Raw genomic sequence first — 15075 nt, 5'->3', positions numbered from 1 at the left:
TCCTTAGTTTCTGGGAAAATGACAAATGGGTCACTTTACAGGGAATGCACACAAGCAGCGACACACTTGTAGCGTTACAGAGTGTCCTATCCTCGTTGTTGATCAAGGAAACTGAGGTCAAACCAGTGTTCTGCAAGGTGGTAAACAAAGTGTTTCCAGAAGACATTGCCTCAGTTCAAGATGAAGAATTGCAAGCGTTGTTGGAGCGTTTTGACATTGTGTTCCAGGAAAAACAAGGGCTGCCCCCGAGTAGAGGCAGAGAGCACCGCATCGTTCTAAAAGATGGGCAAGGGCCAGTGAATGTGAGGCCATATAGGTACCCCCATCACCAAAAGAATGAGATCGAGGCACAGGTGAAGGACATGCTCTCAGCAGGAATTATTAGGCCCAGCACTAGTGCTTACTCAAGTCCTGTTATTCTGGTTAAGAAAAAAGATCAAACGTGGCGTATGTGTGTGGATTACCGTGCCCTCAATAAGGTAACTGTGCCAGACAAATTTCCCATTCCGGTCATTGAGGAGTTGCTTGACGAACTCCATGGGGCTTGTTTTTTTCTAAGCTCGATTTGAAATCCGGGTACCATCAAGTGTTGGTTAAGGCCTCCGATATCCATAAGACAGCTTTCCGCACCCATGAGGGGCACTATGAATACATGGTGATGCCTTTTGGGTTGATGAATGCTCCCTCCACGTTCCAAAGTCTCATGAATGATGTGTTTCGACATATGTTGAGAAAAGGGGTGTTGGTCTTTTTCGATGACATATTGGTCTATAGCAAAACGTGGGAATCACACATGAAGCAACTGGAAAGTGTGTTACAACTTCTGCAACAGCACAGCCTTACGGCCAACAAGAAAAAGTGCCAGTTTGCTACTCGCACGGTGGAGTATCTGGGGCATCTAATTTCAGAATCAGGGGTTGCGGTGGATCCTCAGAAAATTGCAAGTGTGGTGTCTTGGCCAGAGCCAAAGAATGTTAAGGGAGTCAGGGGATTCCTGGGTCTCACAGGTTATTACCGCAAGTTCATCCAGAACTATGGCAAAATTGCACAACCACTGACAGAGCTCACACGCAAGGATTCTTTTAAGTGGGGAAAACGAGCACAAGAAGCGTTTGAGGAGCTTAAAAGTAAACTCACTACGGCTCCTGTTTTGGCTTTGCCCGATTTCACACAAGAATTCCGTATTGAGTGTGATGCATCGGGTGTGGGCATTGGGGCAATTCTCCTGCAAGGCAAGCACCCAATTGCCTATTTCAGCAAAGCTTTGGGGCCAAGAAACTTAGCAAAATCTGCATATGAGAAGGAGCTTATGGCGGTGGCATTAGCCATTCAGCACTGGCGTCCTTATTTGCTGGGGAGGAAGTTTGTGGTGTCCTCCGATCAGAAAAGTCTCAAGGAGTTCTTGAGGCAAAAGATAGTCACCGGAGACCAACAGAACTGGGCAGCCAAACTCTTAGGATATAATTTTGATATCGAGTACAAGCCAGGGAAGACGAATCGGGGAGCGGATGCTCTGTCTCGAATTGCTGAAACAGAGGCACTTGGTGAAGAATCCCGGAATGCCCTGAATTGCAGTGGGGAAGCAGGGGCATTGCAGACTCTCATGTCCTATCCGCGTTGGGACGATTATGATCAAATTCAAGAGGAGGTACAGGCTGATGTCCAATTAGCAAAGATCATCGCTGAATTGCAACTTGACCCTCAAAGTCATCCGGGGTATACCTTATCAAGGGGAGTCTTGCTTTACCACCAACGCTTGGTGTTGTCGGGGACTTCTTCTCTCATTCCCAGAATGCTCGAAGAGTATCATAGCACACCGCAAGGGGGACATTCGGGGTTCCTCCGCACTTACCGGAGAATTGCGGCTAACTTGTATTGGCGAGGAATGAAAAACACGATCCAGGACTTTGTGAAGCAGTGTGATGTTTGCCAACGCCATAAGTATTTGGCAATGTCGCCAGCAGGTCTCCTCCAACCGTTGCCGATCCCGGAGCGTGTTTGGGAAGATGTCTCCCTCGATTTTATCACCGGAATGCCCAAATCCAAGGGATTTGAGGCTATCTTCGTGGTCGTCGATCGCCTTTCTAAATACTCCCATTTCATCCCTCTGAAACATCCATACACGGCGCGAAGCGTTGCAGAACACTTTGCTAAGGAAATCGTTCGATTACATGGGATTCCCGCTTCGATCGTGAGTGATCGCGATCCTCTGTTTGTGAGCAACTTCTGGAGAGAACTGTTCCGATTGCAGGGGACACAATTGAGAATGAGCTCCGCTTACCATCCTGAAAGTGATGGTCAAACGGAGGTTGTGAATCGATGTGTGGAGACCTACCTGCGTTGTTTTGCTGCTGACCAACCCAGAACTTGGGCCTCTTGGTTGCATTGGGCGGAGTATTGGTTCAACACCACATATCACTCCGCCACGCAACAGACACCGTTCGAAGCTGTGTATGGCCGCGCACCACCAATACTGACGCGTTGGGTGTTGGGGGAAACTCGCGTGGAGGCAGTGCAAAAGGATCTTCAAGACAGGGATGAGGCGCTCCGCCAACTCAAACACCACTTGACACGAGCCCAGGAACGCATGAAGAATCAAGCTAATGCAAAACGTAGGCAGCAAGAATTCGTGGAAGGGGAATGGGTGTTCGTTAAATTAAGGCCCCATCGCCAGCTATCAGTAGCAAACAGGGTACACGCCAAGCTCGCAGCTCGATACTATGGGCCTTACCCAATCATTGCTCGAATTGGAGCTGTAGCTTACCGCCTACAACTCCCTGCTGGTTCGCGTGTGCATCCTGTGTTCCACACCTCTTTGCTCAAGAAAGCTGTTGGCAATTACTCTGTAGAATCTGAATTACCAGATCAATTGGATGGGGAAGAGTTACCACAAGTCCAGCCCATTTCTGTTCTAGCTCACAGGAACATACTTCGACAGGGGGCAAGTGTTCCTCAAGTCTTAGTTCATTGGCACGGGAAGTCTGCTGAAGAAGCAACCTGGGAAGACATGCTCACAATTCAAAGTCAGTTCCCCAACTTCAACCTTGAGGACAAGGTTGATTCTTCAGGAGGAGGCATTGTTGGAGCTGATACTCGTGGGCCTATATTGCATAACCAGAGTGGACCCAGGGAGTGGAAGGTATATTCTAGAAGGAGGAAGAGGGGATCTCTATGTAACTAATTCCCTAACAGAATAGAAGGGGAGAGAGAAAGGGTAATGACGGGAAAATGATTGTAACTGCCATTAGGATAAGAAGGCTGTAGAAAGGTTGAGAGGGTATCTAATTTGTTGCTTAGCATAGAAATGGGTAGGAAGCTGTGAGCTTCCTATAAGGAGCATTGCTCTTGTCAGGATTGGTACTCACTCCTTTTCTGTTGTAATCGCCAGTCATACTCATAATACAATCACCTCTGAGTTATAGAGTTACCTTGTGCTTAAATTTACACTTGTTAGGCATTAGAGTCCTAACATGTAATGTGTAATGGCATAGGTTATAAACTAAATACTAGTTTAGGGGTAAATTTGTCAAACTTGAGTGATGCAAGTATATTTAGAAGGGTCATGCACCCTAGCCTCTACCCAAAGAGAAGTGTGAAATTTAAAATGTTGGCAGGCCCCATGATGTGCAAAAGGGTCGAGGACATAAAGCTAGAAATGGAAATGGCAACTCTTTTATGGACTTATGGTAGGTAACTTCGTTTTATAGCTAAACCAAACTTAAATGACATATATCTTACAAAAAAACAGTTGTTGGCTTCATATATATGTTTCTGTTTTTAACTTGGTATGCATTTGGGATTCTTTAAAAAGGAGACAAGATCAAGTTTGTACAAGTTACGAACATGTTTAACGAACTAGCACACTTGGAAGACTTGAAAATGGAAATTATTAGATTCTTACTTATATGATTCATTACTCTATTTTAGTAAGGGTTTCCAATATTTACAAATTTAAACCCTAACTTGATCTTCTATCCTTTTATTCAAAATCTGATATGAGTTAGAAGAGAGATGGAAGGAATGAAACTACTGCTGAAATTAGAGATAGTAAATTAGTAATTGTAAATAGTTTTTTGCTGCTGCTTTTATTTTACCTGATGTTAGTTATAGTTAGAAATTTTTGTTATTAGAAATTTTGTTATGCTCAGTTAGTTACTAGTTTTACTACTCTGTTAGTTACTAGTTCAATAAACTGTGCATATAAACACTGATCATTTTGTAATTCAGAAAATAAGAAAAATGAATAAGAATCTCTCCATTTTACATCTTTAAGCTCTTTTCTTCTTGTTATGTCGATATCCAGTTTCTACATCTTAACTTGACTAACACAAGGGCTGACATTACCTTAGCTGTAAATCATCTCAGCCAATGCCTGGACTGCCCAACACATCAACATTACTACAAAGCACTTCCTATTCTAAGATTTATCAAAGGTTCATCATGGAACCCAACCAAGAAAGAGATAGAAACTGTGATATTATGGAATATGAACACCCTAATTCCCAAAGAGGAATTAGAGAGAATGTACAAAGTTGTAGAGCATTCGAGAGGCTCTACTCTCTCCCAAGTCCCAATTTCCTAAATGATCCCAAAAGGTACCTAAGCCCTCTTCACACTCCCTTATTTATAGGCTAACCCTTAACTTACTAACTAACTATAGGCTAACCCTTAACTAACTGACTAACTCCAAGTACCCATCAGTTCACCAGCAAAAGGCTTTTATCTCGGGAAAACTTTGATCTCTTGGAAAAGCAAAAAACAACAAACCATATCGAGGTCATCAAGTAAATCAGAATATAGATCACTTGCACAAGCAAGTTGTGAGGCAATAGGGCTGAGATTTTTACTGGCTGATTTTCAGATTATTTCTATACCGCCAGTAACCTTAAACCGTGACAACAAATCTGCTCTTAACTTGGCAGCTAATCCTATGTTTCATGAAAGAAGTAAGCACATAGAACTTGATTGTCATCTTATCCGTAATAAGATTCAATCTGGACACATTCATTTACATCATGTTCCTTCTACAGATCAAGCTGCTGATATCTTCACAAAACCCATATCTAGAGGTCCTTTCCAGCTCATGGTTTCCAAGCTTGGAATGATAGATCTCCATTCCAGCTGGTGGGGGTGTTGAAATTAGAGATAGTAATGGTAAATAGTTTTTTTTTCTACTGCTTTTATTTTACCTGATGTTAGTTATAGTTAGAATTTTTTAGAAAGTCTGTTATGCTTAGTTAGTTACTAGTTTTCCTATTCTATTAGTAACTACTCCCTCCGTCCCTAATAAGAGCACTGATCATTTTGTAATTCAGATGGTAAGAATAATGAATAAGATTCTCTTCATTTTACATCTTTAAGCTCTTTTCTTCTTGTTCTATGTCAATATCAAGCTTCCACATCTTTACATGACTAACACAAGGGCTGACATTAGCTTTAGAAGGTTATAAAATCTGCCAATCTTCAGCAAACTTAACCCCATGCCTCATCCTATATGAACATCAATTATTAAAATAGGAATGATGTTAAAGTAAAATTTACCTTATAATTTTATCCGAAATGAAGAATCAATTCAAGCTTGAAGCAATCAGTAATTTACAAGCTAAAATATTCATTTACTTAGGTGCTTTTAATTACATCAAAATAGTACAATTATTGAATATTAAATAAAAACACAACAAATTCTTCTCCTGTACAAAGATCAAAAGGGCTAAAACTCACAATACACATCCACACAGCAGCTTTGAAAATATATTCTTATCTAAGTTTCTGTTACATTTGCAAAAGTTTGTGCATGAGATCAGCAATTTTCAAAACAATAACAGCAGAAATTGTACAACGACACACAAAGTTCTTGTTGATATAAAGCACCAAAACAGGGCAGATACATTAGATGAAAAACTAAGAACTTATGCTGTCGTTTTAGGGATAATTTCCAATGACTAAGAAGCATATCAATTACTTAAATAAAAGTTCACAGATTGAAGAGCTCCTTGGGTACGAGGCGAATTCTTTTATCATTTCATGCTCTTTCTCACGATTTTGGCACATACTATGAATTGTCATGGTACGTAATGATGTTGAGTTTTTCAAAACGTACCTTGCAAATCTCATATGACATTCCAGTCCTTCAAAATCTCTAAGAAAGCACTTCCTAAGATGTGAAGAAAAGCATTCAGGAACAAAACTTGGGTCTAGCCAAACATCATCTTCATCATGAGAAGTTAAATCAAAGACAACAGTTTGAAGCTTAGGGCAATGATTGAGCATATCAAGCGCCACACTCCATGTAATAGAGTGTCCAAAGAAGAGCTTCATATGAATTAAATTGTGAAACACAGGAATGTCCGCATCGCACTGCAAAAGTTTAAAAAATAAATTATCAGAAGAATTTATATAAAGGAAACTAAACACATTCTCCTTGTCCATGTACAAATACAAACCTGGTTTAAGTGCAGAACCTGCACATTACGAAAAGCTTCCACAGGAATACAAAAATCATCATACAAGAAAACCTCTGCTCTTACCAACTTGGATAAACTCTTAACTTTTCCCTCAAATGAAGGGCCATCATCAGAAACAAAAGGTATTTCATCTATTTCCAAATCTTCAAGTACTGGACACCCATAAAGAAGGTCCATCAAAGATTGAGGGTTCAAAATCACAACAAGCTCCAAATGCAGTGTTTTGAGTGAGGGAAGATCAACACAAGAAAAAACATGAAACTTGACATCACTCAGCTTGAGAACAACAAGGGTTGTACAGCTGAGAATAGAGCAAGGCAATGTGGAAAGAGAAAGACAGATATCGAGATTCTCAACTTGGCGTTGCATTGCGGCGTTTAACCATACCTTGACATCGGGATAGGGACATTCTTCGCTTATGACGCTGAGGGTGAAGTTTTTGATGGGTTGATGCAAAGCTCGTGAGAGAATGATTGCGTACACGAAATTGATGAAGGAAGACTGCAATTTCAATTTCTTTCCTTTGAGATATCTATAGTCGTCAAAATCTAGGGTTGGGACTGAAAGCCAGAGGGAACTCCACCTCTTGCAGAGAACACTTGTGGCAACAGCATCTTCCGTGGGAAGAAATGAGAGAATTTGACACAGAACTTCATCTGGCAACTTGCTTATCCTATCCGCCATTGGAGCACGATCAATGGAAGCTCCGTGTAGATGATGCGCTGCAGTGAATGGTTATTTGTGGGAATTATTCTACATGTTAATGCCGTCAACCAATCAGATTTCAAGGATGTGAGAAAATCTCTTTTTTCATTTAATTTCATTAATTGACGTGACATATTCTTGAAATTTGATTGGTTGACGGTGTAAAAAAACTTTACACCGTCGGTGCATCAAATTTTTTCTCATAAATTATTTCAAGTTTAAATTAGTATTCTACAGATTATATTATACTGAAAAATTAGCAATCTATATAATATAATATACTAAAGGAAGGTTTTTTCTAAAAGGTTTTGTCATGTGTCGCCCTCATATCATCCCAATAAAAAATATACAAAATTTTATTTTTCAATATTAAATCTGCATGTTTTTCAATATTAAATTTGCATTAAAAAACAAATAAAGATTTTGTATGTTTTTCAATATTAAATTTGCATTAAAAAACAAATAAAAATTTTGTTCAGTATTAAATCTGCATTAAAAAAACAAATCTATATAATATACTAAAGAAATATTTTTTTCTAGAAGGTTTTGCCACGTGACACCCTCACATCATCCCAATAAAAAATATACAAATTTTATTTTTCAATATTAAATCTGCATGTTTTTCAATATTAATCTGCATTAAAAAAACAAATTTTGAAAATATAGATTATATATGTTTTTCAAGTAAAATAAAAAAAGAAAAGAAAGTAAACAAATAATCCTCATGTGATCATGTCTCAATATAAGATCTATTAAATAAAAAAAGTGATACATAAAAATCGAACAAAATTTTTAAAAATAAGCCAACTAAGTTTTTCAAAAAAATAAAACCCTAAAGTTCAATCTATAAATAAGAGGCAAGAATTCACTTAACACCACCACATATTCGCAGCTCCCAACTCACGGCAACAAAGGGTTTTTCTGGGTTTTTTTGGTTTATAAACACCAAATCACCCCATGTAATTATCCCTACATACATAATTTTTTCTCTAACAAATTCTTTTTCTTTTTTTGCTTTGACTTTTGCAGGTGAGGTTTTCATCACATCTCATCATGTACATTTACTTTTCTCCTCCCATTGAACTTATTTTTTTGTTTCTTCAATGTGTGGAGCTATGCTTATCTTTTTGTCTGCAATGATTTTGACCAGGTTTGTACTTGCGCTTATATCGCTTTCTTTGACATATCTATTTATTATATCTCTTCATTGAATCCCCAATAAATTATGTAGTCCAAATTCCTCCATGATCGTTTTTGCTAATGAGGGTTAAATTATTTTTTAATACAACTGATTCACTTCAATTAAGAGACCAAGTCGAAACTCAACATACATGCAAAGTCTCGAAGGATCGTAAGGGAAAATATAGCCTGGAGTTTGGATCAGGGTGGAAAGAATTTTGCACATCGAATGGCGTCCGTGAAGGAAATACATGTTCAAGCTTCAACATATAGAATCAAATATTGTTGATGTATCTATAGTCTATCAAGTGGTTTAGGATTTTGAGTAGCTTTTACATTTGGTTTTGATTGTTTTAGGTTGGTTTTAATCCAGTACGTACTCTATTAAACTATGCAATATAAATTTTAAATTATAAAGAAAATTTTATATTATGCTACATTTTTTTATAAAAAAGCCAAAAAAAACTAACATTAACTAGAAGCACAAGGGGTGCTACATCCAACAATACAATGATGTCCTCATGCCGAATGGCTGCAAACTCAAGCAACACATTAACACTCATATACATTAATTTAATTCTTAAAAATTAATTTATGTAAGTTAAAAATTACGATTTAAGAGTTTGTCTTTTAATTCACTCTAAATTTATATCTTTCTAATTTCAAAAATATTAAATTTTTTGTTTCTCTTTTATGATTAATTTTAATAAAAATAATATTATTTTATCAAATTTGAACAACCAATTTGATACGTTCAAAAATCATCTACTTGAGATCTTGGATGTAGATAACATGAAAATTCATGTCATATCTATAACTATTAAAAAAAGGTAACTTTTAGAATATTTGTTTAATCTTTAACAAAATCCATCTCTCGGTTGGAATCAATAAAAAAGTAAAAATTAAGATAACATTATTTTATAAAAAATATATATATATATATATATTTATTTCTTATGATTAATCTAAATTAAGATAACATTGTTTTATCAAATTTGAACTACCAATTTGATTGTGCTTTTATTTTTAACATTATTTCAATCCGTCAATAATCTTTAATCAATGCAATGATCTTACAAATTTTCTCCAACATTTATTTTTATTGAAAATTCTCACTCCTGCTCCTATGGGCAATAACTAAAACCAAAAAGAATCGACCCAGATATTGTGGTCTTCTGTTGCTGCAGTGTTAATATCATTAAGCACAATCAATTGCTCATCATCTCATCATTGTTACTAAATAGGAAAAAATTCATAGTTAATATTGAAGAAAAACCCCAAAAATAAAATGAATCATTTAAATGAGTCATGATATTTTTTTATAATATAATTAACAAAAATTACGTCCACATTAACATTCATATTGTTTTTTTGAGAAAAAATATTCAAATAGTTAATTTTATTTATTACTATCAATTCTATATCTATAAAATTATAAATTTATTTTGCAATTAAATAAATTTGAGACAGTTAAATTTGCAATTTAAAACAACATAATTATATTGCTCCAAAATTTATACTCCAAATTATGGTAGCATTGGATAATTGACTTCCAAAATTTAAAAATCAAAATAAATGCACAATTATTTGTAAGAGATTGTCTTTCAATTCACTCTAAAAATAGAGCAGTGCTATTTGGTATGAAGGGCTAAGGCACGAGAGTGCACGAGGAGCAATTAGTGGCAGTTTTAAACCGCCACTAACTTGCGGTGCCAGGAAAAAAATTCAAATTTAATGTATTTCTAGCGGTTTAAAACCGCCACTAAAATACGGTGCTTTAATAACCGTATACGTTACACATTTTTGGCAGTTTGAAACCGCCAGAAACTGCCTCGTGCTTGGTGCACAAGACCCCACCTCGTGCCCCACAGCATTTTCCCTAAAAATAATCTACTTTTTATGAAATCATGGACTTTTTTTGGAAATCATGCATATTGATACGTTGATTCTAGATTAAATAATTTTTTTGGATTTATTAAATAATTAGTAATTAATAATGAAAAAAGTATAAAATTTGAGAAATTTATATTTGGAAATTTTAAAAAAGACTCGAATATAATAAACCTTTAGAATGTCATTTATATTTGATGGACTAAATTAAAATTTAGTTTTGGAAGTGGTGTGGAGAAGAGCTATGTCCCATAACGTGGGGTTTGAATGAGTTGCTTGATGATATATCAGTGTTTTGGGTCTGATTTGTATTGTTTACAACAACTTTATTTTCTTTAGGTTTGCAGAAGTGGTTTCCTTTGAGTTGTGTACTCTTTTTCCTTGCTTGATTTGTTCCCACTGAGTTTTCCTAGCAAGGTTTTTAATGAGGCACTCTTTTAGGTTCTGTTTTGCCACTTTTGCGTAGTTTTCTTTGGAGACCTTGAGGATACAATTTGTATGGTGCTTTTCATGAGAGTTTTATCTCATGTTTTGGTTCTTTAATAATACTATTTTATTTTCAAAAAAAAAACCTTCAAATTTCACATAAGCATTAATTATAAAATTTTACCCCTCCAAAATTTAATAAAAAAATTAATTTTAGAATTAATTTAATAAAGAAATATATTTCAAAAAATATTAATAAATAACTCATCATCAATATAATAAAAAGAAGCTTCGAATCATCATCAATATAATAAAAATAAGTTTTGAATCATCATCAATATTTTGGCACCTTCACATGTTGCTCCTCCTCCGACGATGGTGTTGTCGCAGTTAAATAGGGATGAGTTCGCAGATGATGGAACGAAAGAAGGAAAAGTATTCATCGTGGTCGGAAGTCGTTGACTGCTAAAGTCCTTACGGTTGAGCGAGTTGGGATCCACCACCGGGTCGGTACCATGTTCCTCCACAACACCTTGGTGCTGGATATACCTCATATGATATTCCATTCGGACAATCGTCTGGTACGTCGGGGTACCAGGACTTTGTACAAGCGACTAGCACCTAGGGCTTGGTGCAGCTGACTAGCACCCATGACTTTGTGCAGCTCACTAGCACTCATCAGGCTGATCCCATAGGGTTGCAAGACTATGGTGTGCAGTCGACTCCGTCCATCTTCGAGATGGAAGATTTTGTCTCACAGCAGCAGCTGACAGAGCCCTCACAACAGACCTTTGGTCAGGGCATGTTTTACACGCCGGATTTGCCTATAGGCCAGATGCAGACGACCACTAGGACACCTGTTCGTCAAGGTGGCGGGTTGGATTCTTATCATGACTGGGCTATGGTTGGTGGCGCCAATCTATTTGCTGGTTTTGGCGAGGGATCCAGCAGTCACACACAGACTGCCACTGAGGTAGACTTGAATATGACATTGGCTTCAGGTGGAGATGATAACCCTGTGACGGAGACCTCTAGGAGGTATGACACTAGGCAGTCACGACAGTACCAGTAGCGTGGATTGATGTTGGAATGATTTGATGTTGTTGTGAATATATGTTGAAATTATGTGATGCTATAATTTAGAACTGTTTTAATGGAAAAGCAATTAAGATTGCATGTTTTCAAATTGAAGTCTTATTACAATTACAAATATGACCTTCAAAGAATATCACATCCTTAGAATAGTCAATTTTGCATCCCTTACAAAGTAATCAAAGCAATAAGTCGCCCCTTCATCAACATCTAATCAACAATTTAATAAGAAATTCATAATAAATTGTTCAAATTTTAAATTTAACTACCCTATTTTCTTGGAAAGATAAAAAAAAATACTAAATCTAATTTAAAACAAATTCTATATTTATTAAAAAAATATATAAACAATATTTAGGTAGACCTTTGACCTTCATCACACCCTGGTCGGAATTGCGAGAATAATTTAACATTTTCTAACAAATATTTATATTTTTGTGCAATGAAAAATTATAAAAAGCTTTTTTGAACGAACAAACAAAAAATTATAAAAAATTACAAACATAAATTTTAGATATTAGGGTATATAATAACGGTCACCCGTGCATTGCACGGGTTATTCAACTAGTTAGTATTCTAAAGGTTAGTAAATTATTTCAAGTAAAATAATTAATTTCACAGCAATTTAAAGGTTTAAAAGTAACTATGACGTTTGAAAAAGAATATAGGAAAAATTGACTTACTCTCTTTATGTTTATCATGGTTGACTTACTTTCTTTAGGTTTATCATGGTTGTACTAACTTCTCATTTGAAACACACTAACCTTCCCTCCTTCATATACCATTCAAAATAATTGAGAGATGATATTTTGTGAAATATCTGTTGTTTTAGAAGTTTATGCTGAAATAAGCACAAATCTATCTCAACATGTATACCCAAATCCATGAAGATGCAAGTGAAATCACTGAGTTGATAAATCAACAAAACACATAAAAAAGAAAGGGACTTCAACACCATATCTAAGAAATAAATCGAAAGAGCGTGTAGTGTCTACTTCTTCAATTCCATTGGACGTGTGGTGCCATAATAGAGAAAACAGAAGAAAAAAAAAATTGAGGGTGAAGAAGAATGGTCAAGACAAAGGAAAATATATTCACAACAGTATTGGAGATAGTGGGTCTAACCATGGTACGGCCGATTGGGGCCTCAAATTGTTGGCCCGGGGGAACAATTGGCTCAACAAGGAAAGGACCCGACACAAGTCTTATACCGCAACTTGGTGGTTCACGATTTGGGTGCTAGTAGTGCATTGATGTTGGTCGTTTTGGTGAGGGTTTTGTTGTGGTTTGGTGTGATGAATATTGGAATACGAAGAAGATGGTGAAGAAGAAAGAGGATGACTTTTTATGGGTGGAAGAAGAAGATCAAGGAGAAGAGTTTTTATGGGTTAGTTAATTTATTCAATCTAATTCAACTATATTTTACTAAAATAAAATGACATGGCACCTGAGAGTTTCCAATATTATAAAATAAGAGTCATTTGGTTTTAGTCCTGTGCTAGACACATTAGCACTTTTGTAACAGACATTGACGGCATGGACCAAGGTCACACTATTATTTTGCATGTAAGGGCTAAAACGAAACAAAAACTTATAGGTCCAAAACCAAAGGACCTCTATTTTACAAGGACTTCAAACATATTTAAACCTAAGTGAAATATATAATTTAGAAAATGACAATCAATATTATCTTTAATTACCAATAAGGTGTAGCAAAACTGGTAAATAGTTAGACTCCTTAAGCATAATTAAGGGTTCAATTATTGGATAATGTGTATGAAGAATGATTGGTCTTATGATTGTCGTCTGTGGGGTTATTTTAGTGTGAAAAAAAAATTACTTTTAAGCTCTAAATAGATTAGAATAATTTCAACTTCACTAACAATGTACCGCATAATTGGTTGATAGTTGGACTCCTTAAGCATTTAATTAAATTTTTGATTTCTTGGCAGTGTGTATAGATAAGGATTTTTTGGAAGAATTCTATCTATTAAATGTGATCTTCAAGTCTTGAGAAAATTAATCTCATTGTTGTTGAGACTACTTTATAAAACAAAAACAAAAATAATTAAAAGTATCTTTTGATATTAACTTATTAAGATATTAATGATTTATCATGGATTGCTATGTTTGAGTTATGGAGAAAGATGAAGAAGGAGAAGAAGATGAAACAGGAGGGACAAAAAATGGTAAAAAAAATTAGAGAGACAAAAACTGATACGAAAAATTACACATAGGATTAAAGAAATAATGTAGAAAAAAGTTGACTAGTCAAAATTGATGACACTTAGTCACGGATTTAGCCTTCGAACCTATTGCAATTAAAAAAGACATTTTCACTGATTTATTGCAGAAGATATTTTTTACATGAACCTAATTTGATTCCTCCATAAAAGTATTGAAGGTATGAAAAACGGTAGAAAGGGGGGGTTTGAATAACGTTTTCAGTACAAAACTACCACCTTAAAGATTTTAACAAATCTTTTCGAGAACTAAGTGCAAAAGATAGAGATAGAAAAGCACACAAAGATTTTATCCTGGTTCACTTGATAAATCACTCAAGCTACTCCAGTCCACCCGTTAAGGTGATTTCTTCCTTCTTAGAATGAAGGCAATCCACTAATCAGGTAAGAGTTACAACTGCACTTGAAACCTACAAGTGACTAACAATTACACTGACTTAGCTCACACTAAGATTCACTCTCTTAGTCTTCTCTAGGATCCGATCAACCTTGATCTCCTAAAGGAAAAATCAAACAACTGTTTGAGGTTGGTGTTTACAAGGGTTTGCTTCTGAATAAGCTGAGTGTAAACTAAATAAATTACAAGATGAAAGAAAGCTTAGAATGTTTTGAATATCTTGCGCGTGTTGCTTCTTCTTAGTTTCTTAGCCGCTTCTTTCAATCTTCAGCCTCTATATATACTCCAAGGATTAGGGTTGAGCGTTGCATGGGAAATGCTACCGTTGGAGGGCAGTTCTGGAAAATCCAGCTTCTGCTGTGGCTGAGAACGTTAGGTAGGTCGTCAGGAAGGTACACTGCTTTTGTACTTGGATAGCGACTTGACCTTTTAACCTAGGAGACTTCTGATCAGAGGAATACTTCATATTGGAACTTGTGAAGCCGGTTGATCAGAGTCAGAGGGAAAGCACAGATCCTCTGACCATTGTATCTTCTGATTCTGAACTCAGAGGGAAGAACATGGCCTTCAGAGTTTCTTGCTTCTGGACTTCAGAGTTTCCACTATTCAGCTTCTGGATCTTCAGAGTCTTCTACACCATCAGAACATCTGAACCTTCAGTGTTTCTTGGTTGTCAGAA

General features: G+C 36.2%; 1 protein-coding gene across 1 annotated transcript; it reads right to left on the bottom strand.

The window, feature by feature from the left end:
* Window positions 1–5742: 5742 nt before the first annotated feature.
* On the bottom strand, window positions 5743–7184 carry LOC130720781 (FBD-associated F-box protein At5g22730-like). Its single transcript, XM_057571478.1, has 2 exons — window positions 6444–7184; window positions 5743–6357 (listed from the first exon to the last, which is right to left on the bottom strand). The coding sequence occupies exons 1-2, from the start codon at window positions 7146–7148 to the stop codon at window positions 5959–5961; spliced, it is 1104 nt and encodes a 367-aa protein (XP_057427461.1). The 5' UTR covers window positions 7149–7184; the 3' UTR covers window positions 5743–5958.
* Window positions 7185–15075: the final 7891 nt, after the last annotated feature.

The sequence above is a fragment of the Lotus japonicus genome, chromosome 5 (genome assembly GCF_012489685.1).
Source record: "Lotus japonicus ecotype B-129 chromosome 5, LjGifu_v1.2".
Classification (NCBI taxonomy): Eukaryota; Viridiplantae; Streptophyta; class Magnoliopsida; order Fabales; family Fabaceae; genus Lotus; species Lotus japonicus.
The sequence above is the reverse complement of the archived record's forward strand: the minus strand, read 5'-3'. Positions and strand labels throughout refer to the sequence as shown.